Genomic DNA, 21,730 nt, shown 5'->3' on the forward strand with positions numbered 1-21,730 from the left:
ACAGCAGAGGCCACGCCATTGTTGCGCCATGCCTCGTCATTGCGCGGCCGCTTGACGTCCTTTCAGTAGTTCGTATAACGACTGATCGACCTTGTCCGAGACGTCTTTGGTGGCGAACAGACTTCGTGCGGGGTCATCTTTCATCCGATCGTCTTTCAACATCCTACAGAGGGAAAGAGAGGAGGTGTCAGCAGAACTTCCTGCGAGAGTTCGAGCAAAAAGAAGAGATGGGAGTATGATAGGTGGGGGAGAAGGCCATATTGTCCGAGAGCTCAAATGACAGTTTATTTCCTCCCAGGCAAACATGCTGGCATGCGTGATCTTTCCCGATGCCCCGCGATCATTTCTTCACCCCGCCTCGACATGGAGGTTTGGCCGTATACCAATCTATCTCCCTGGCAAAGACAGGGACCTTGAAACACTGAGACCGCGCTCAGCTCACCTGTTATCCACTCGGGCGTCCTCTCCTTCGACGCCGACCATCGCTTTCGGTTCTTTCGCCTCGATCACATATTGATTGTCGCAATGAGGACAGTATTCGTCCGCCTCCTCGTATTCGGACATGTCTTTGCGGAAAGCCTTCTTGCACTGTCGGGGAGGCGAGGGTGGGGGAGGGGGATGAAGGATATAGGCAAGACGCAAGAATTCGATAGGTGGAAGAGAATGGGACCGTCGAGATGAGCGGTGTGACATGTAGAGGATTTGTCGGTTAGCGAGTAGAGTAGCTGTCAGCCATGTCCACGAGACCTGGCATTTATGATGCAAGAAAGTTCAAAGGCATATTGCCTTTTGTCAGATTGAATGACAGCTCACACACCTTCTTGCACATGAACACCATCTCGAGTGTTTTTCTCAGGTTATGATCTTGTGTCTCGGCATGGCATTGCGGGCACTGTAGGGTAGGTCATGCATCAGTCAGCCTAATGCGGACCATCTCACCGAGCTATGCGACAGGCTTCACGGGGCGAACCATAGATGCCCTCACTCACATCGAAGAACTTTTTGCAGCACGGTGCTCGGATCGAGACTTGAGCGTTGAGGATGTGTTTGCTGGGGGGGGTCGAAGGATATCGGGCGCAGAACGTGAAGCAGGAGTTCGATATCGCGTCGCGAAGGAGAAGAGCAAGATCCCAAATGGAATGTCGGTGTAAGCTCGTACTCAGATCGGTGAGTGAGGAGAGAACTCGGGCGGAAGGGGCAAGCACAATCGGAGGTGGGAGGGAGGTGGTTGGAGAGCGAAGATGGTCACACATACCACATGTCTTCGAGCGACGGAGCTGAGATCGGCGGAACCGTGTGGGTACGACGGGGAGGAGCAGATTGATGGGCCGCGGCAGTGTAGTGTCAAGCCTTGTCGGTCGTGGCGAGTACAGAAGGCGAGTCAATACGATCAACCATTAATGTGTTCATTCGACACGACCTTTTTGTCCTGTACGCGTCTTCCTTTTGGCTCGAGACATTAACAGGAAGACGGACATCTCTCTTCATCTCCGTACAACCCTTCACCACACACACTTTCGCTGTTTTCTTCCTGATAGTTTAGTTTCTCTTGTCATCCTCAACAGTCAAACAGATTCCATCCCCTCGACTCGGTTATCATCCTCATCAAACATCCCAACCCAATCCTCTTATCCCCCTCCACCCGACACCTCCACTCGACACGTCCACCGTCATGGACATTCCACCGACCCAGGTCGATCTGGTCAGAGCATTGGAGAGCATCGATCATACCGATATATTGGCACATCACGACACTTTTCACGATCATACCATCGAACATGACGACGATGACGGGAACCAAGGACAACTGCATCAACATCTCGGTATCGTCGAGTTGGACCACCACGGCGATGTCGATGATGACATGTCGCAAGAGCTCGCTCCGCCAGGTACGGATCTCGGTGACGTCCCCCTGGAGAGCGCAGAACTGGAATCGTGGACGAGAGAACAGTTACAAGCTGAAATCGTCAAGTTACGAAGACTGGCGACTAAGTCTTTGGCATCGCATCATTCTTCTGGCACAGATTCCAATCTCGTCGCTGCTCAAAACGCTCTTGAAAACATTGACAATGCTAAAGGACACTCCCATCCTATGATCGATCCGAGGTTACAGACCTCCCTCGGCCGAAATCAACAACAAACTACATCTGAGCTGGGCGTCATACCTGCATCTGCATCCAGGAGAAAAGGTGTGAAGCGAAAAAGGACCAGTGCAGGTGCCGGTAGTGAAACGCAAGGGAAGATGGAAAGGAAGAGGGATGTGGAAACCGGCAAGAGGTTGGAGAAGGAACGACGGACAGAGCTGGGCAAGGTGATCCGAACCAAGGTAAGCTCTTCTTGTACGCCCCATATCATCCTTTGGCCGTTGGGGGGGGGGGGTGATATGGTCCATGAAGAATGAATCACCTGAGCTACGCTGACCGTCGCACAACCATACAGCTACGCTCTGCCATCGGCGTAGGACTCGACGATCCTCTTCCACACCCGAACACGAACCCAACGACCTCTTTCCGATCCACTCTGTCCGAGCCTCAGACACAGGAAACCAGTCAAGCGCTCTCCCTATACGTGCCCGACTGGACCCAGATGTTGGACGACACGAATCTCACTGTGAGTTCACAAGCGCCTGTCGTTGCCTGAGGCTCAGCGAACTGACCAACTCCTGATGACTTTAGTGGGTGACGAGATTCGTTCAAGAGATACAGATGGAAGCCGCGGCAGGACAATATCCACGTGTACCTCAACAGGACCTTCTGCCTGACGTTATCGATGTGAGTGAGCGAGCCTTTGTGGGAATAGCACAGAGGGCTGACGAAAATCGATCTTCTCAGACGGCAGCGCGAACAGCTTTCACAAACATGTGTAAACGATATATGACCGAGAATGACCCGAAAGGCGTTGAGAAGCGAGAGAAGTATACCAAGAAACGCAGACGATGGGCTCGGAAAGACTTGGTGAGTTGGGGATAGTGGCGCTATTTGATGTCGCTTGTCACAACGATCTTCGGCCAGCATCGTTTTTGGGCTGCTTGTCGAGCTGATTTTGGTCCCCTCTCTCAATTTGAAGAAGCAAAAACGTAGATCTAGAGCGATCACGGATCCAGCGTTCACCGATCTCCACCTCCCACCTTCAGCATTGCACATCGATTACATGTCATCTGAATATTCGTCTGCCGGCGAAGACGAAGACGAGTCAAGCGATGCCGGTCGCAGCTGTACTCGGAATGGAGGAACTGATCAGGACGAGCAAACGACCGAGAGAGCGGTGAGGAGGAGACAGAAATGGGAGGAAGTGATCAGGATCAAGGAGGAAGAGGAAGTAAGCTTGGATGGCAACGTCAATATGGGTGGCAAAGGAGGTTGGGCGGTAGGTGTCAGTGAGAAGATTCTAGAGGTCAGGACGCCAAGGTGGCGGAGTGAGCAGGTGAGTAGAGCGATCTTGTCTCGTTATTTACATGTGGTGAGTCGTTAGGAGAGCTGTTTGTGCTGATCCAAACCTACTCAGCTGAACGAGATCTACCGACGACTTGATGCACATGCCAATCTACAAGCCGACACGCGAGCCAACTCATCCCGACTGTCTATCAATCCTTCGTCATCTTCGCACCCCACCGGCATCCTTTCTTCTTCTTCGTCAATAACGTCAACCCCAGTGCCAAGAGCTGGTCATGTCGCCCCTTCCCATCGACGATTCACACAAGAACCGGGCCTCATGAGAAAAGGGAAGAAACCGAGAGATGCGGGAGAAGCATGGATGTGGGCTTCAGGGACGGTTGGTGTCTGGCCAAGCCCGTTACCGCTCCCATTATCGTTGACGGAAGTGGGTTCAGACCTGGGAGGGCATTTGCCTGATCAGGATGTGGACAATGGTCGGGATGGGACGATGGATGGCGCGCAGGAAGAGTTGGACTCGGTGGTTTGGGAGCATCGGATAGGAGTGGAGATGGGTGAAGCGGAGAGGTTGGGTCTGGTCAACGCTCTGGAGGGGTTGTAAGGGGCTGATACCGTCAGTTGCGTCTGACCTCGAAAGAGAGCAAAGTTGTAATGCAATGCCATGCCATGGAATGTAAAGTGTATCACTTTTGACGACGATAGTCGATCGGTCCGGTCCGTTGAAACCAAGAATCATGACTACACCGATTCGAACTCGAAATTACTTACTGACTGGCTGCTCGTTTGATCGTCCTATTCGCCTCAAATCACTGACCATGCATTCTGATCGATGCATCATTGCCGAGGTACTTGCCGAGGTACTCTCACACCAGCTTGCAGCCCGTCAAGCGTCTCACTTCCTCCAAACTGTCTCTCTCAATCTTATCGTACAACTGGAAATAATCCCAAATCTTCCCACCCACACACCGTTCCAGCCTTTCCCTCGCTTCGGCCTCCTTCCTCGCATCACTTTTTGAGAGTATACTTTGCTCGTGGTGCTCGTCATTCCCCAGATTTGACTGGAAGATACCTGCTGCGCTGGCGGGCAAGAAATCTTCGTATACTATCGGAGTGTACTCGACTACTCCTTGGTGAATGAGTTCTTCTATCGTTTCATCGGAATGCGAGGCAGGAGTGGATGATGATGCTGAAGTCGACGAGGAGGATGACGACGACGAAGATAGGGAGTAGGTGAAGTAGGCTAGTTTGGAATGACGGATCTCGGACCAAGTGTCGGGGAATGCGGAAGGGGTGAAAACTGACGAGAGGTGGGATTGCCATTTGACATTGTCGACTGTGGGTTGTCCGGCTGATCTCATGAGCGATTGGTAGAGCTCATGGCCTGAGAGAGGGAGGTTTGGGTCGTCAACACTGGACAGGGTGTGCCATAGCATAGCTTGTGACTTAAAAGACCTCCTGGAGAGTATCCACCGAAGATCATCTCTGCTCCCCACCCAGCCTTCAACGTCGCCTATCTTGCCTCTAAAAACCCTCAAGATCTCTCCTATGCACACAATTCCCTCAAATCAATCCGAAGCCAAGCTTGAAGAAGCCAACCTAACAGCAACCACCCCCGCATGATCATACACACTCATTCACTCACCTTTCTTGGTCAACGCACAACCTCTCGATTCGATCTCCCCAAACCTGGCACGATGCGAGCCGGGACTGGTCTCGCCTGGCGAAGCGCACGCGAACAGGATCGGCTCTGTGAGTGCTTGGAAGGACGTCTGCCGAAGTAAGATTGGACAAGAGCGGTTGGGCGGTCCTTCGATGATGTCTTTGGGCGGGATACTGGGCGAGACCAGATGGGAATTGAAGTAGAGAGGAGTCAGCTACAGTAAATCAGGTGCAGCTCAACCAACGATAGGAGAATTGGGTTTGGGAGCTTGAATTCGGACGCCCTGCTCACCCTCTCTCCGCCATCATCTCCTGCACTTTATCGATATCCAGTACTCTCGGTGTGAGATGATTGATATGAGGTCCCTTGAAGCCCGCAATGTCCGCAAGGAGAGGATGGAACCTTTTCATCCTGACATACGTCTCGCGAGTGACCAAAGCCCTCTCATGCCATTTGAATGTCTCCAACCCAAACTCCACCAACATCTTCCCGTCCTCCTTTGACAACTGACCGTCCTGTCTCTCAGCTCTATCCAATATAGTCAGAACTGCAGGATGGAATATCTCTCGGCGGTCCAAGATTTCTATCACCTCTTCTCGGAGGGGTAGATCAGGGATCAGGTCTGGACGAAGCAACGAGGTGAATATTCGAAAAGGATGTTTGGACAATGCATCGGCGGAAAGAGGTCGGAAAGCAGTGGCGTGGACGGGCACGCCTGAGGAGGAGAGATCGTAGTATCCCACAGGGAACATGCCCATCAGGCGAAAGAGTCGAGTGACGGTCTGGAGCTCGGACGATGTACCCAGTCGGATCGCTCCGTGGCGTTCTACTCGGACTCGGTCTGACAACCGACAACGAAATCACACAATGTCAGCAAAGTACTCAAGACCCAAGCATGCGTGCGCTGTAGGGATGAGCAGGGCTCACCGCCTACCTCCCATAACTCGGGAGAAGAATCCATCACCTCCGAATTCACCTCGTCGACGAGAGACACCAAATCACCATACAGCGGCACTTCAGAACGATACATCTCCGACAATGCGGTACAGAACTGAGCGCGGAGTTCGTCCGGGTCGATGAAAGGTGATGGGGCGTTCATGATGTGTTGTCTGAGTCAGCGGGACTGACAAGAGGAGAGGGGCCCGTTCGGACGTATCAGGAGGACCAGTTGCGTTGGATAGGTGTGTCGTGGGTCGCGATCGGACTTGACGAACTTAGGCGAGGAATGAACAGACTGAGAGGCGAGAGGATCAACATGCATCGCTGAACGCGATCTCCGAAGTATCCGTCGTCATGTCTCGCGACTCTATGGACAGCGGATGCGAGACGAGACATGTTACAGGTCACATGTAGAACAACATCAGACGGTTTGAGACGCGCTGCTGATCACCACCTCATCGTGGACACTGGGAGATAAGCGCTTGTCGTAAAAGGGTCGTCGTTCCACATTATTGTAGATAAGCCGCTACTACCCTGGATGTACTGTAACATCATATCGTTGTGCGACAGTGTCGACATGAGACGAATACATATGGTCGACCACTCATAACACAACAACATACACGCAGCGGAAATATGTTATACACGTCTGAAACCGCCTGGAAGAACATGAGATCATATGGGAGTGTCCCTTATCGTCGTGGAAAGTGAATCATTATAAAATCCAGCAAGCCAATGTAATCGTCAATCGTTGCTTCATCCCCTTTTGGCCTAGAGGTAGCTCGCGAGCCAGCTGTTAGCGCGAACAACGTTGTCATTGAGAATAGAATCGTCGCGTTTCAAGCTACAAGATGAAGATGATGAGCTACTTGCTTGCCGACCATAGAAGATGGACCTACTAGTGCGAGAGCAGAAGATGTCCAGTGTGACCCTCACGCTTGAAGATCCTACCTGCGAAACGTCCTTCCATGCTGGGAACAGGAGCTCCCGGAATTGTTGCTGCGTTGATAGGTGCGGGTGGAGCAAAGGCGAGTAGACCTGTAAGGAATAATAAGAACAGAACTCATCATGGCAGGTCTTCGACATCGCACTCACCAATTTGAGCGACATAGTCCCTTGTATTGACGAAGTGTTCGACGCGAGCAAACGCTGATCCGTTATGAGTGGCTGGGATACTGAAATGTGTAGCGGCAGACGCAAAGGTGTACACCTCCACTTTGGCGAGGATATCAGCGGAGAAGTCGGAAAGAAGTTGGTCCTTTCGAGATGACACTCAGTGTTAGCCAGCCGACGCTCGTGATGACAAGTGAGACTCACGATCCAGGAGGACAGGATGATTCCGCCTTGAGAATGAGCTAAAAGGACAATCTTCTTCTTGTGTGGCTTGGCGATCTCTTGTGCAATGATCTGTGAGTCGTTAGTGATTGCGAAAAAGGTCTTTAGGTGGATGAAGAAGCGGCGGCTCACGTTGTAGCCTTCTCTCGCATCAGTGGTGGGCCAAAGGAACTCCCTCTGAAGTATGCACTCGAGCACGTCAAACCAGAAGCCAAAAGTACGGTTGTGAATGCCGATGACTCGACGTCCGAAGAGTTCATAGAATCGGTTGAGGATGAGCTGGAGACCTGATTTCGAGGTGGCGATACCGTTGACGCTGGGGTGGGGTGATGAAGAATTTGTCAGACCTGAAGGGGATGCGGGCGCGATAGGCATGTCATCCGAGAGGATGAGATAGAGAGGATTGAAGGAGATGGAGAGGGCGAGAGGTGAGGAGGCAGTGATGAAAATGGACGCGCAGTGACCAATGTAGACAAAGGATGGTGCCGTCCAACTCACAAGAGCCAAGTCTCATCCTCATACTTGTCATCTCCCGGTATAGTCTGCGCTGTCACTCTGTTCCTCCCTTCGACAAAGTTAAGGCCACTGGTGAACAAGACCAGCGCGGCAACAGCCAAAGCAGGAGGCGGAATCCCCACCCCGAACGAGACCAGGATGAGCACGGTCAATACGATGGAGATGAGTGTCAAGAAGACCTGTTGGAACAACCCGCTCCATGTGGAGTCCGTGCCGACTTTTGCGAACGGATAAAGGACGACGAACAGGTCTGAGATGTGGTGGAGCAAGATGAAGAGGTCGCGTGAGAGAGCTTTGATGGGTGAGTCTTCGAGATAGACTTGGGGCGTAGCGTCTTCCGGTGAATCCATGTGGACATCGTAGACGATGACGGGGTGACGAGGTGTGGGGAGAGGAATGGGATTGCCGACGAGGGGCGCTTGTTGCATCTGATCCATCTTGAGTGGGTGGGTCATGTTGTGTACTAGAGAGTAAAGGTGTGATGAGGAGGGAGGAAATCGTCAGAAAAAGTAAAGAACAGGAAGAGATGTGAATTGCGGAATGAGTTGATTGGGTTGCCTTATATGTGTGCTCAATCTTTCCCAGTGTGATCAACTGATCACCCACCCACACACACGGAATTGAGCAACCGTCAAAGGTTACATTTCCCAGGCATCCCCATTCACAGAGTATGCACTCTTCGATGGTATTCGTACCATGTCTTCCGAGCCCATCCGTGTGGACTTGCTTCCTCTCACGGTCCTCCCCTCCTCCCCTGTCGCCTATATCACAGGTAGACAGGTGTTTTAATTCCGGTGAAGCGAAAAACTGAGAACTCCTCGGAGAATTGATTGGAATGATAAGAAGATTGCAAAGACGTGAGAGGAAAAAACGCCATCGTCTCTTCGCAGGTGGTTCAACTCCTCCACCGCCCCCCCCTCCAGCCGGGTGCAGACACAGGTATGCGGAAGGAAAATGTCGCATGTCATCGATACGGCCTTGGATTGGGCGCAGGAGGCTGGGAAAGAGATGTCAACCTGTGCCTTCCGGTACAGATAGGCTTCTATTCGCTTATCTTCCCCCTTGGAGGATATGGGGGCTGCATATTGTTCACAGCATGATTACGCAGCGGTTGACTATAGTCGCAAATCAAATGCATAGCTGCATAGGTGGTTGAATCATGACAGTCGTCCATCCCGGTCCTCGCGCCTTACCCCTCTTTAACGTTCGTGACGCCGCGACAAGTCAAGTTCCGAGACCACACGCGCACGCCCTGCTCTGGACGAGGGAAAGATGAAAAATGACATTACCTTCCGTTTCTTTGATCTTGCAAGCCGAAACCGGGCTTAGTCATGCCAAAGCTTCACTTTCGCATGATCAATCCACCTGGCCTTTGAGATCGACGACTCTGTACTTTTCGATACCTTTTGCACAAGCCTGATGGGCCTTCCTGCAATCCCATGTTCTTTCGTGCAGCGGTGTATAGGTAGGCTTGAGGGGTCGCCAATGATTGTTAGGTGTTTGTAACGATTGTGATGGCACGGTGAGATTTGTATAAATGGCTGCGTCATGATCGACGAGGAACTTGTCTGCCTCTTCATCAGTGTCGAACGCCAGTGAGGTGGCAACAAAAAGGAGTGGAAGAGTCATATACCTATGGCAGTACAGATCAGCCCCCGTCAGAGAACACTGATAGAGAAGAGGGCACCCACGCTTTCGACATGATGGCCAAAGCTGAGATGCGCTCTCGCTCAACAAAATGGTCCATGATGTACCCGCTCATGTTAGGAGCCGCGCTATAAAGCCGGAAGAAACGGACATAGTTGGCTGTGGCGAGTGAAGCATGCACGTCAAGAGCATGTTTGACACCGGGATCTTGCTTTTCGGCGGGTGTTAGCTGGGCGAGAAGAGTCGCCATATCTATGAAGTATGCCGTCAGTAACTGGCTTGGAGACCCCGTATTCCAAAACCGAAGTGCTCACCACTTCGATTCCTAGTATGTAACAGATACATAATGCGGTATGACAGGAACTCCTGGGGATGGCCCTTGATCCCTAGCTCATACAGTTGCCGCAGCATCGTTTGACATTGGTTATATTCACCGAGATCTTTCTGCGAAGCGAGTCAAGTCAGACGTCCGATTCCAAAAGAGGTTCTAGTTGCCAGGGACGTACTGCTTCCAATGCTATTCTTCCATGAATCTCGTATACTTCAACAGTGAATTCGTTCTTTATTCTTTGCACCTAGAGGGTCCAAGCGGTCAGCTGAAACTCTTAATGAGGGGCGATCGTGAAGCTCACAGTCAGGTCTTGTCTCATGCTCTTGAATTGATCCAGGGCGTAAGCATAGTTGTGATTTTGTTTCCATTTAGATTTGAGTAGTTGTAGTGTCTGTTGAAGCACATGAAGGGGTCGAATGTCAGCTGGTGAGGGTTCCTACGAGGTGACACAAAGGTCAGCATGGTCATTGCGCGGAGAAAATAGTGAACGGACAGAAGTCAGTCGTAAATACGACTTTTCGAGCTTTGTACACGTCCCCCGGATAGTATGTTTATCCCAATCAATTACGTTCTGGACATTGAAGATAGTGGTCAGCATCGTTACACTGATGTGCAACAGGACAGTACTGACCGGATCGACCTCCATGATTTCGTCTGCACTGTAACCCAGTCCACCTTTACCTCTCATCTTGCGTTTGCCTACCTGTCCAGGAACCATTCCCAAGCCGTGACCTCCGTTCTCGCCGTCCTCATCACCGAACCATCTCCCTACACCACCTACAGAGGCTGAAGCTGACGAAGGATCGGATTGTGCCGATGGCTTCTGGAATCTGGCAGCGCGTCGCGCGAGAGCCTCGGCCTCATCGGCGGACGACGTGAAGTGATAAGGTGTTGGAAAGGATGATTTAGCGTTAGATGATGAAGAGGCAGAACCGTCATTCCTGAACGACAGCATCGTCAGTCTTTGCCGTCCTTGTTGCAAGGTGTGATTACAGGCAGAACTCACTTCTTCTTCTTCTTCTTTTTCCCTACATCACTGGCTGCAGTTGCGAGAGACGGGAACGAGCTAGTACTGGGGACATACTGACCGGGAACTGGTGATGAGGGAGGAGGGGCCCCGAACGATGTTGTAGTGATATGTATCTTGGGGGGCACAGGGACATGGGTCGTCCGTTGAGTTTGAGCCTTGAGCCTGACCCGCCGGCGGACGCATAATGTTAGCTGATAAACACTTCACTGGATCCGTCGAGATGAAGAGGCGAACAGCAACTCACGATTGAAGCTCGACCTTTGTCCAATCAGTCGTGTTCAGAGTACCATTCGCATGAGCTTGGAAGAGCATCTTCAGGGTAATTTGATATCAGTACAATGACGCATCCTGCGGGAAGGACAGGACAGGAAACCCGCCTGCTTGAGCTCCAAATTCACAGCTGCCTTGTTGGATGCTGTCGCTTTCGAGAGACATTGCTGTACCCAAACCCTGTTAAGCGGGGCAGATCAGCTTGGAAATTGCGCTTCGCGATAGAGGAATCAGCCTACTTGAGCTCTGGAGGCCAAGAGGACGATGACATGTTGCTCAAAGAGGTGTCGACGAGCTGCTATCTCACAGTCGAGATGGTTTGCCGAATGAACAAGACAACAACGAAGTAAAGATCTCCAGCTGAACGATACGAGTACTGAGTTGCCAGCGAAAGAGATGGATGACGTGGGATAAAATTTCATCACGCTGATACTCCCGAATACTAATCTCATTACAAAATGTCGAATTGGAGACCTGGAGACCAGATTTTCGACTTTTCTAATCCCGATTAGAAATCCGCGTCTTAACCCATCCGTGGTGCCTGAAGATCTCACCCAAACCTTCGTTCTCCACAACGCCGACGCTTGACAACCAATCCATTGCCACCCGCCCATATGTCCTCTATCTTTCTATCTTTCATCTCTTCGCTTTCAACCAATCGACTGCCCATCACCGTCACAACGTCACAGCCTTCCACTCCGATCACCACTTGTACTCTCTCAGTGCCGACCGATCACCTGTACTCACAAGTGATTCTTTCTTTTCCTCTCAGCTCAACTTATCCTGCATCTGCTCTCTTCTCCCAACTTATAATCTCAAACTTGAGTCCTTCGATGGCTGGAATCCGCACGATGATGTCAGCAGCGAGAGAAGAAGCGGCCATCATCTCCACAGAGCTGGCGACGGCTGCGAGGACAGCTGCTGTAGAGGGCGGGGTGGCGGCGGAGAGACAGGCCGTGATGGATGTGATGAACCCTGTTGCTGTGCGACAGGCTGCCGAGAATAGCGTCAAGGAGGCTGTGGGTGGTGAGTCGTCTCCCTTGGAGCTGCATTGTGATAAGCTGCACACTGCTTTCTGACACGGCTGGACCTCTTCAGAAACATCTCTTCTTGCTGAACATCTCTCACACATCCGACCGCCCACAACAACGCTTCAGACCACTACGACCACTGCAACGACCACATCCCTTACAGCCACTGCTGGATCTACAATTACGTCTTCAACAAGAACAATCGTCACTCAGGCCCTCGAAGAAGACCTAGGAGTCACGCTCAAAGAGGTCATGTCGAATGCGACTCAGACGGGGCTGGAAGAGCAGATGGATCAGATTGTCGATGTAGCGAAGACGCTGGCGGCGGGTAACGGACCGAATTTGAGTATGCTAGCGCAGCGAGCTTGACATGCTATGTGTAATTCACTCGTCGATCATCGGAGCCTGGTGTGGCTTCGTTTGTTGGGTGTCGCTCGATATGTTCAGATCGCCCCGTCATTATAGCTCTTCGTTTGTAGTGTCCTTTTCTCCATCTAGATGTCATTCTTTACCTAGTCATCTTGATCGCCCCTCGTCTGCAAGGAAGGAGAAAATCGCGTACACTTGTTGCCATCGGACCATATAAAACGAATCTGCATTGGCACAGTAAAGCATCATCACAATCTGCATATATCCATACTTGACCTGATTACAACGTAACGTTCGAATCGAAACCCTTTCTATCCCGACTTCGTGCGACCCCTCACACGGGCAACATGACCTTGACGCCAAAGAACTCCCTGTACGACATCCTCTTGCCATCGATGATCACCTCCTTCTGCGGTTTCGTGACATCTCTGATGGACGCGACCTGGGCTTCCCTCCACTGTTTGTTGGTCGGGATGGGGATGCCGGCGTCCATGACTGCTTTGAATTCCTTGTACACGCCCTGGTCCTCGATGCATCCTTCACGTTGGATGAGGGGGGAGTCTGTGATGCAACGACAAAGGGTCTCAGTCAGCGCGGTTCCTGAGTCAAACACGGGATGATGGGAGTGACAAAGATGAACCGATGAGGGGATTACCAAAGCTTGGCCTTCGAGACGTCGGATTGATATCAAAGAACATAGAACGCAAGACTCACCCATACAGGGTGTCATTCGGAGTGAACCCTCAGAAGCATTGAACAAAACCAATGAGAGGCGTTCTTCGTCACGCTGATCCTCTGGTGGTTCAAAAACTAGCGATCGAAATCGAAACCGCATATCAGCATCGTTGAGATTTCCCCCCCGCGAACGGAATGAAAGAGACTCACCTCTGTGTCTGGTGGCTTTGAAGTGACCTCCGGACAGGACTGCAAAGGGGCAAGGTTACAATTCGCAAGGCAAGAGGAAGACGTTGTTGATATACCGACTCACTCTCAAGCGTCTCTCCGAGATTGATGACCAAGGCTCCGGGCTCGTATTTCACGTATCGCCATTTGCCGTCCTTGCCCCAGATCTGCAGACACGAGATGGGGACAGAGAACAGGAGGGTGGTCGTGCCGTAGTCGCTGCAGGTGTGTGGGTGTCCGATCAGCATAGGTCCAGTCTAGATGGTCAAAGGGAACTTACGTGTGACTGAACGGGCGAGAAGCGAACACGGACGTAGCAAGCGCCAATCAGTCAGCTTTCTGACAATAAGTAGTCTCATATTTTATCAGGTGAGGGTTTCTTTCACCCCTCCAGAGAAACAGCCAAGGGTGGAGAAAGTGCGATTTCTCCCAAAACCTACCCATTCATCCTCAGTCCTCCCGACTGCTCCTGAAAATCCTGCTTGGTCGGTCGAAAGAGAGCGTGTCGGAAGTACCCCTCCGCGACGGGTCCTCCGCGAGATTGGACGTTTTCCCACAGGTAGTCCTGGGGAAGTTCGAGGACCATCGAGAGAAGCTTGAGAAGACGTCGGTTGACTGATTGTGTGAGGTACTGTAAAACATGCGGTAGGTTAGGATTCCGAAAGTTTTCGGCATACGTATAGGTCGGCAAGGATCCGTGGAGATGAGGCTCGAGATGCAGCCTGAGAAAGGAGGACCGCACTCACCGTCGAAAACGCGGTGATCTCATCCATGAATGGTCGAATACAGGTGGGGACCTTGTCCATATCCTCGTATTCTGGCGAATAGAAGTTGAAATGGGTAATACCGTCTTCTGTCCCTCGCTCTCTCTGGAGAAAACGGAACAGGGCAGGCAGGTCAGCCGATTGGCACTATCGAGTGGAATCATCCAGCGTTGGGCCAAAACGATCTTTCAAACCCACCTTCCACCCGTAGGGATGCTTGTAGCCTTCGAAAAGTCCACTTTCGGGATGCCATAGGAGACGTTCTTTGTCCTCTTCCGAGATGTTGGTTTGCAAGTATTGAGCGATTGCGAATTGGCGCATCAACTAAGGTGGAAAGCGAAATATACCAAGGTCAGCGTCGATACTAGATCGAGAGATGCCGAAGAGCGAGGTAAGGTCGAAAATTGGTCAGGTCGAGTACCCGATCAGGTCGATCACTCACATCCTCGAATGCCACTCCATAATCTTTCAAGATCAAAAACCCGTCTTCCTTGATGGCCACTTTGGCAATCGCCACAAGATCATCGACGACCTTCGGATCGTCCGAGTCCAGCAAGGACAGCTCGATGGTGTGCAATTGGGCCCAGTCCTGTTGTGTCTTGGAAGGAGAGGGGGGGATCCATGGTGGGATGGAGGGCTTGCCTTGGATCGAAACGGGGATGTAAGGTGTCGTCGTCGGCATCGTGGATATTAGTAAGCGAATCAGATCGAGTGGGAGTGAGAGTGGAGTGTGGAGGGAAGGGGGAGGTAATGTGAGTTGTGGTTGATTGTCAGAGTCAAAATGGTTGGAATGATCAAAGCTGGAGGGACCGAACAGGAGAAAGACCAAGACCAACTTATATTCTCCCACACATGAGAGAGGTCCAGAGACCGCACGACGTAGTCTCATCATCGACTGGTGCTTGGTGCTCGATCCACCGGGTCCCCGGGTTCTCTGGTCACTCCATCACCTCCTCACACTCCTCAGCAGTCAGTCCAGTCTAGCTAGTGTCGACGACGATTCCCACGCTAAACCTTGATCTCGGGACAAATCAACAAGCAGAAGATCAAGGACAATCCCGAGAACCCGGATGGAGATCCTTAGCGCGGGGCTCGGCGAGTGGGCGGATTTGACCGAGATGCTGATTGAGCTCCTTGTATCGTACAGTCCGAGAGCCCTGCGCATTGCATGTCCATTTCAGCCGGGCTCTCTCCTCTGGCAGTCCTGAGGCTCGCTCACACGACACTGCTCATTTTGGTGTTGTGCGTACAACATGGGATCGTCGTGCACAGAGTCTCGTGGCGGAGTGGCGATCCGCTTTATGTAACTTATGGCAAGACACATTCCAGCTGTACTCATGTCATACATGACAGCCAAGTTACGACATAGTAATAATGGTACAACAATTTCTTTACATGATTCCCTCATCGCAACACTCCCAACCTGGCTATCCGTGATCACCGACTTTTTCTGATTTCTCCTCAAACGATCTGATCTCTTTCAGATTCCCTCCATTCAGACTGACTCCCAATCCCACCATCCCTAACCCACTCGTCAGACCCACTTTACTCGAATTCTCAATCACAGTCTCCCTTCTCCCTGTCAATGTATCCAGTCTCCCTGATTTTCGTTCTCCGCCTCCGCTCTGCGTGTTATCGCCTTGTTCTCCATCTTTTGTCTTACTCCATCTTGGATCAACCCAACAACTCAGTCCTCTCACCCCGTTCAACATGCTCGGATACAGTATCGAAACCCCGTGTAAAACCACTGGAATGATCAGAACAAATCTTGGATCATTCGGTCTAGCGTTGTACACCCCATAAGAAGCAGACGGCCCGACTGCTCCTCCAACGATCGTCATGGTCGTGAGCGTGGCAACCAGTTTCGTATGTCTTCCCTGACCTCGAAGGATCATGGCAAAAAGCGTTGGGAAAATTCCGGATTGGAAGAACATGGCCAAGATCATTATTGCCAGAGGCGCATGGCCCACCGGAAGGACCATAGTGAGAAGCATCGTGATGAAAGCTCCGATCATGTAGACTGCGAGTACGACCCGACCAGGTAGACCGAGGAAACATAAGGCTGAGGCGATGAATCGACCAATGGCGAAGACGGCTCGTCCAATCATGTGATCCCAGAATGGGTCGAATGAAGGCTGGATTTGCAAAGATATCGGTGTCCAGTAATAGCTGAGACTCTCTTGAGCGCCAACGTAAAACCACATGGCAAGCACCCCAGAGCCTGCAAGCAAGTGACGAGTGGAGATCCCGAAAGTAAAGCTGTTCGAGGCGATACCAGCATTCGCAAATCGTTCCAGCGCTTTGGTTTCTAGGTGCTCGTCATCAACCTCACATAATGGGAAGTAGAAGAAGATGATCGCAAGGAACAGGACGAATATAGCGACAGCTAGATAACACCACTGCACGTTGAATAAGTGTTTCCGGGATACGTCCTTGAAAAGAACCTTGTTGGCCAAGAGAGGTGAGAGGAAGGATCCGATTGCCTGAATCCCTTGAGAGAAATTAAGTCGTGCTTCCGACAATTCTCCAGGTCCAGCCAGGGCGATAAATGGGTTCGCAGCCGTCTCCAACACCGAAAGACCGAGGGCAACCATGAAGTTGCTGATGACAAATCCTGGGTAGCTAGCCAGCACCGCCGAGGGCCAGAACGCCATCGCTCCCGCCGAGAGCATGGCCAGACCTGTGATGAAAGTAGTCTTGAAACCACCTCGAGTGAGAGTCCAATAACCGACAACCGAAGGCCCAATGAGATAAGCGATCCAATACGCATCGTGCTGAGCCAGATCTTTCCCTGGCCCGAACCCGAGCATAGTCGATATCTCGGCGCTGAGCGTTCCTAGTAGGCCGTACGCGAATCCCCACAAGAAGAACAGTGTACTCGCTGAGGAGGCACTGATGTTCAGCGATGTTCCGTATGGGCTGTTTGACTTTGAAAGCAAGAACTCACCGAACAAGACTGGACCCCAAGCTTCTCTGCTTTTCAACTCCGTTAACGGCTTCCTGCTTGTCATGTTGACGAAGTCGAAGAACATCTGTGTGGGTGCTTGACCACCTCCAGAATTGTTCCTTCTCGACCGGAATCCTCTGGCACTGGCAAGAGTAGCCCGATATGATCGATTGCGCGCAACACCGCCACTGGCAGGGTCTGAGGGCCTGTTCAGACCGGGAGCCGATCGAACGGTAGAGAAGGGTTGAGTAGAGACGGCGGCAGTGGTGACAAATGGTTGAAGGGTATGTACCGATGTGGTATGGTCGGCTGGACCGCTCTCTAGCATCTGGAAAAAATCTACCATTCCCTCCCCCTCCTTTTCCCCTGTTTTTGGCGCATCTTTGCTGTCATTGCCGTTCAAGCCCTCTGGTTTTTCGGAAGCTTCGTGATTAGTGCGGAGTTGGCCAACGGGTGATTGGGGTGATTTGGACAGGTCGGAAAGATGGAATGATTCGAGGCGAGGAGTGACGATCGGTGCTGGACTGTTGTCTCTCAATATGGCTGGCATGATTCTCAGTATGAGAGGCTTGAGAACGAGCACACAGCAACACATCAGACCGACCGATACTTCGACCGCCGACCACATGAGCGAGAAGCTGATAGAGTAATTGAAATTGACCGGACGGACGTGCGAGGAAAGAGACGAGCTGGGTGTGCTGGCCTGCTCGAGTTTGAGTGCATTCTGCAGGTATGCGATCCGGATGACATCGACGATGGTGACAAAACCTCCAACGATGAAAGTTGTCACAAGTACGATTTTGGTTCGAGCTTCCATACGCAGGCCGGTGAGGATGGGTAGAGGAAGCAGTAGGATGGCGAGGTCGGTGAGGATGTTGATAGGTGCCGATGACAGATAGACCTTGACGACGTCGATGCATTGTCCCGGGCCCACAGTCCAAGCAGCATGTATAGGGTGACATTGGAAGATGATGATCAGCGTGCAGATAGCACCAGCCAAATTGACGATCGCCATGGTAGCGATAGAGCAGTAACGAAGTATAGGGTGGGCTGCCGCCATTCGGATGTAGAGAATCAAAATGGCCGTTTTAGTGGCCATGAGAGCCGGATTATAGAGAACAGTCAAAACGAAGGTGCTCCGCTTCAATGTTGAATACATTGAATGAGTGATGGCTATGAATGAATAACGGACGATCAGTCAGTGCTCTGGGGCGACTGTCCGAGGAGTGTACGATTGCCTGAGAAAAGTGTTCCCAGGTGGTAATAGACTCACCAGCATCCATCTTGCCTAGCCCACTCTTCGCTCCGATCATGATTGCTACGGAAGCTCCTAATGAGAAGAGCTGTAGAAACAGGACCGTATCAGCTAACGTCTTTCCGCTTTCTTGTGAGACCCCGGTTTCAGGCTTGGTGTGGTGCTATGGTTATTCGATTACTCACCCATGCGACGACCGTCACCCAGTCGTCCAGTGTGATCTTCCGTATAATCCATCCCTTCGATGTCATCCTCATGGCTGTGAATAGCGCAGCCAGTATCGCTGTGATCAGAGTGACATTGAAGATTGGAGCACTTCTGTCGGGCAACCCCGCAACCGCTGGAGCGTCTGCGAATATCACGCTCGAATTTGCCGCCGCTCCTGCTGCCCTCGATGCGAAGGAGGACACGAGTGCAGTAGGCAAAGGCGGCGACGACATTGTCGGCTGTTGCCCTCCTCAAGGGACGGTAACGCAACGGCGATTGCTTTACTATACTAGTGATTGATTATTATCTTGTTGACAAATGAAGCATCGTGTTGGTTGAGTTTGAGCGATCCAGTATTATTGTCTAGCAGAGTACGGCAGAGTACGGCCGGACAACAAGGACCTCTGTACTCTCTTTCGTGTTCCAGTATGTAGTAGAGGCAGATGATTCGTTGTGCGGAATCGACTCGAGCTGGTGTATCTTCGAAGTACAAGTCGACGACGGGTGCGGAAAGAAATGTATCTGATCGCTCGTCGTTGTGTTTCCTTCCCGTCGGTCGATTTGTCACTTTCAAGACTGAGACAATCGAAAGGGTTATTCACTGGACTACTGAATGCACTGGCAAGCTTGGAGATCCACCCGTGTACGAAAAGTAGAAGATATCTACAGATGATGTGACTGGCAACTATGCAAGGTTACAGGCCGATGGATCACTGCAAGGTTACAGGCCGATGGATCACTGCATTGGTGATGGCATCAGCGTGTATGTATCAATCATGATGCTCAGATGACCTTCTGTTACCCAAAGGCCATTGCAGGGCATGAGCAAGTCAATCACAGGGACAAAAGGTTAAATAGCATGTTGGGAGGCGTCGTAAATCTATCCCTTCTCTCTCCCGCTGTCTTTCCACCATCGCTCTTCTATTTTCATGCGATCACCAGGTCTAGACATCGGATACATCAAACGTCCGTTCATCCGCCAAGCCCCTGGGCAGCAGGCTACAATCTCAGTCCCAAGGCAGATCTCCGGGAGAGAGATGTTATTCGTCGTTAGAGTCGAACCTGTGCTTTGGCAACCCTACGATGCGTCGAAAGGGGTAAGTCAGGTTCCCTCGAGTAGGGTGAGAACCCGGTGTCTAACCATCTCAGGAGAAGTGAAACTTAATTCGAATCGATGCTTTTTACTCCCTTGCCGCATCACTGACGAGATCTAATTAAATCTTTTTGTGTTGTGTATGGGATGTGGCCGCAAGGAGGGGAGGACAATGTCATGAGAGAGTAAGACGATATGCTTGTTCTCCTACTGAATGCTTTGAGATGTCTCACATACAGTATCAAAGGTGACCACGTCGGTCGGAGGGCGAAGCGTGAAGTGAGGGTACCGTTCGTCTGGTGTGCAAGAGCCATGCCGTACGTCAATGTTCCTTCTGGTCGAATTTACCTAATCGAGCGGTCTGCGCGTATGATACGAGTAGAACGGATGCATGCACTCAACTGTCCGTACAGGTACGGGGTTCAGCCATTTGACGCCAAAGACCGTCTGTTATCTCGACGCAACTACAACAACGAGTTCTGATATGATAGAACATGTCAAGACGATGTCGGACGGCCCGGTCGATAAATGTCTCTTGACATGCCCTCTGGAGGGGATGGGATCGAGACGATGCATTGACATACAGTAAACGAGTGTGGTGGTCTCGGTCTATCCACGGATGGTACCTCGACGTCAGAATGCTGGGGGGGACAACTGACTACAGTAGTTTCTTCCGAGTTTACACGACTGACCTGAGCGCCAGCGCCCATTTCACGTGAGTATGGGCATCATATCGTAAGAATACATATACATGACCAAAACAAAGGCGCTCGACCGAAGTGAAGAATTCGACAAGCAACTTGTTTCCCGAAATGACGAATACAATGATGAAGTGGCCGTTGATCCGGTTTTGATTCGACGGTACTGAATCGAGTGATGATGTCTTCTTTCGCGCACGGCGGTAGTAGCAGTGATGCCACTTTTCATTCGGCCCCGACACATTTCGAAGCGCTTCCATGACCCCATCAAGCTAAGCTAGGCATGCAAGTGAGGTCGCAGCCGCCGCGGAAGATCGTGAAAGGGTTGGTCCCGAGAACCCGAATCGCCTAGTGGTCGGACAAAGCCGTCTCAGTCTGATGTACGGCGTACAGATCCCGACCAGCTACGACCAAGTCAGCAACTACTTGTTCAAACGCACTCACTTCGACCAGATCTACATCACATCTTAGCGACTGATCTGCGCACTCACCTGCAAAGCCCTCGAAAACCGTCGTCATGTCTCTCGAAATCCTCAGCAACGAAGAGTTCCCTTCCAAGCCTCACAACTGTGAGTCCTTCCCTTGACACTGCTTCGAAGTGCTAGACTGATCAGGTGTGATTTGTCTAGCCCCCGCGGTCAAGGTCCCAGGTCTTCTCTTCTGTTCAGGTCAGATTGGAAAGGGAGAGATCAAAGCTGCAACAGTGAGTAACGAATCGAGTCTCCGACCCCCAACCTCCTGCGCTCCCTGACCTGGGTCATCGTGTACCGCATCGTACCGCCTCGTCCTATCTTCATTGAATGTCGAGACTGATCCACTCGGTTTTGATCGAACGAAGGTACAAGCTTTGTCAAACTTGAAAAAGGTCCTTGAACTAGGCGGATCATCACAGAGCCAAGTTGTCAAATACAACATCTTCCTTTTGAACATGGACGACTTTGACGCGATGAACGAGGCCTTCGTAGCGGTGAGTTTGGCAAGGTCAAGTTCGCTGCTGTGATTCCGCTTCGAACATACGCTGAGACTAAATCTGCTGGCGTTCTTTGCGATCCAGGCTTTACCCAGCCCTAAGGTGAGAGATGTCTCCACGTACTTCATGCTACCGAGAGCTGGACCGGACTGACCTTATCCACACCGTTTTCATAGCCCGCTAGAACTTGCGTCCAAGCTGCCAAGTTGCCAGGAGGTGCTATTGTCGAGATCGAATGTATCGCTCAAGTGTAAAGTCATACTCCACAAAGTCAGTAGAAACAGTATATAGATGCATCGCGTGTGACACAACTTTTCCGAAGTGATTGGCACTATATTGGTCATTCATTGCAGAAACTCGAGCATTTCCGTAT

General features: G+C 51.4%; 9 protein-coding genes across 9 annotated transcripts; 3 read left to right on the forward strand and 6 right to left on the reverse strand.

Annotated features, from left to right (window-relative positions):
- Positions 1-36: 36 nt before the first annotated feature.
- On the reverse strand, positions 37-1,253 carry IAR55_001369 (uncharacterized protein; the record flags this gene model as incomplete). The annotated part of the gene is made up of 4 exons (XM_066944496.1): positions 37-163; positions 443-588; positions 818-892; positions 990-1,253. 4 exons carry the CDS (start codon positions 1,251-1,253, stop codon positions 37-39), a joined length of 612 nt encoding a protein of 203 aa, XP_066804419.1.
- A 147-nt stretch (positions 1,254-1,400) lies between these two features.
- IAR55_001370 (uncharacterized protein) lies at positions 1,401-3,993 on the forward strand (the record flags this gene model as incomplete). The annotated part of the gene is made up of 7 exons (XM_066944497.1): positions 1,401-1,431; positions 1,566-2,326; positions 2,440-2,610; positions 2,676-2,771; positions 2,832-2,954; positions 3,067-3,423; positions 3,505-3,993. The coding sequence occupies 7 exons, from the start codon at positions 1,401-1,403 to the stop codon at positions 3,991-3,993; spliced, it is 2,028 nt and encodes a 675-aa protein (XP_066804420.1).
- A 262-nt stretch (positions 3,994-4,255) lies between these two features.
- On the reverse strand, positions 4,256-6,151 carry IAR55_001371 (uncharacterized protein; the record flags this gene model as incomplete). Its single annotated transcript, XM_066944498.1, has 4 exons — positions 4,256-4,773; positions 5,035-5,225; positions 5,344-5,893; positions 5,980-6,151. The coding sequence occupies 4 exons, from the start codon at positions 6,149-6,151 to the stop codon at positions 4,256-4,258; spliced, it is 1,431 nt and encodes a 476-aa protein (XP_066804421.1).
- Positions 6,152-6,889: 738 nt separating this feature from the next.
- On the reverse strand, positions 6,890-8,297 carry IAR55_001372 (uncharacterized protein; the record flags this gene model as incomplete). The annotated part of the gene is made up of 5 exons (XM_066944499.1): positions 6,890-7,029; positions 7,087-7,249; positions 7,309-7,398; positions 7,459-7,642; positions 7,825-8,297. 5 exons carry the CDS (start codon positions 8,295-8,297, stop codon positions 6,890-6,892), a joined length of 1,050 nt encoding a protein of 349 aa, XP_066804422.1.
- A 901-nt stretch (positions 8,298-9,198) lies between these two features.
- IAR55_001373 (uncharacterized protein) lies at positions 9,199-11,391 on the reverse strand (the record flags this gene model as incomplete). Its single annotated transcript, XM_066944500.1, has 12 exons — positions 9,199-9,475; positions 9,534-9,741; positions 9,804-9,933; positions 9,996-10,064; positions 10,122-10,256; positions 10,314-10,391; positions 10,452-10,761; positions 10,827-10,860; positions 10,909-11,012; positions 11,095-11,162; positions 11,228-11,300; positions 11,360-11,391. 12 exons carry the CDS (start codon positions 11,389-11,391, stop codon positions 9,199-9,201), a joined length of 1,518 nt encoding a protein of 505 aa, XP_066804423.1.
- A 562-nt stretch (positions 11,392-11,953) lies between these two features.
- IAR55_001374 (uncharacterized protein) lies at positions 11,954-12,520 on the forward strand (the record flags this gene model as incomplete). Its single annotated transcript, XM_066944501.1, has 2 exons — positions 11,954-12,146; positions 12,219-12,520. 2 exons carry the CDS (start codon positions 11,954-11,956, stop codon positions 12,518-12,520), a joined length of 495 nt encoding a protein of 164 aa, XP_066804424.1.
- A 334-nt stretch (positions 12,521-12,854) lies between these two features.
- Positions 12,855-14,869, reverse strand: IAR55_001375 (uncharacterized protein; the record flags this gene model as incomplete). Its single annotated transcript, XM_066944502.1, has 8 exons — positions 12,855-13,081; positions 13,235-13,330; positions 13,406-13,444; positions 13,509-13,642; positions 13,864-14,054; positions 14,170-14,292; positions 14,386-14,511; positions 14,630-14,869. The coding sequence occupies 8 exons, from the start codon at positions 14,867-14,869 to the stop codon at positions 12,855-12,857; spliced, it is 1,176 nt and encodes a 391-aa protein (XP_066804425.1).
- A 745-nt stretch (positions 14,870-15,614) lies between these two features.
- On the reverse strand, positions 15,615-18,829 carry IAR55_001376 (uncharacterized protein; the record flags this gene model as incomplete). Its single annotated transcript, XM_066944503.1, has 4 exons — positions 15,615-17,068; positions 17,135-18,307; positions 18,408-18,477; positions 18,575-18,829. The coding sequence occupies 4 exons, from the start codon at positions 18,827-18,829 to the stop codon at positions 15,615-15,617; spliced, it is 2,952 nt and encodes a 983-aa protein (XP_066804426.1).
- A 2,075-nt stretch (positions 18,830-20,904) lies between these two features.
- On the forward strand, positions 20,905-21,611 carry IAR55_001377 (uncharacterized protein; the record flags this gene model as incomplete). Its single annotated transcript, XM_066944504.1, has 5 exons — positions 20,905-20,956; positions 21,017-21,090; positions 21,226-21,354; positions 21,442-21,459; positions 21,534-21,611. The coding sequence occupies 5 exons, from the start codon at positions 20,905-20,907 to the stop codon at positions 21,609-21,611; spliced, it is 351 nt and encodes a 116-aa protein (XP_066804427.1).
- Positions 21,612-21,730: the final 119 nt, after the last annotated feature.

The sequence above is a fragment of the Kwoniella newhampshirensis genome, chromosome 3 (assembly GCF_039105145.1).
Source record: "Kwoniella newhampshirensis strain CBS 13917 chromosome 3, whole genome shotgun sequence".
NCBI classification, from domain to species: Eukaryota; Fungi; Basidiomycota; class Tremellomycetes; order Tremellales; family Cryptococcaceae; genus Kwoniella; species Kwoniella newhampshirensis.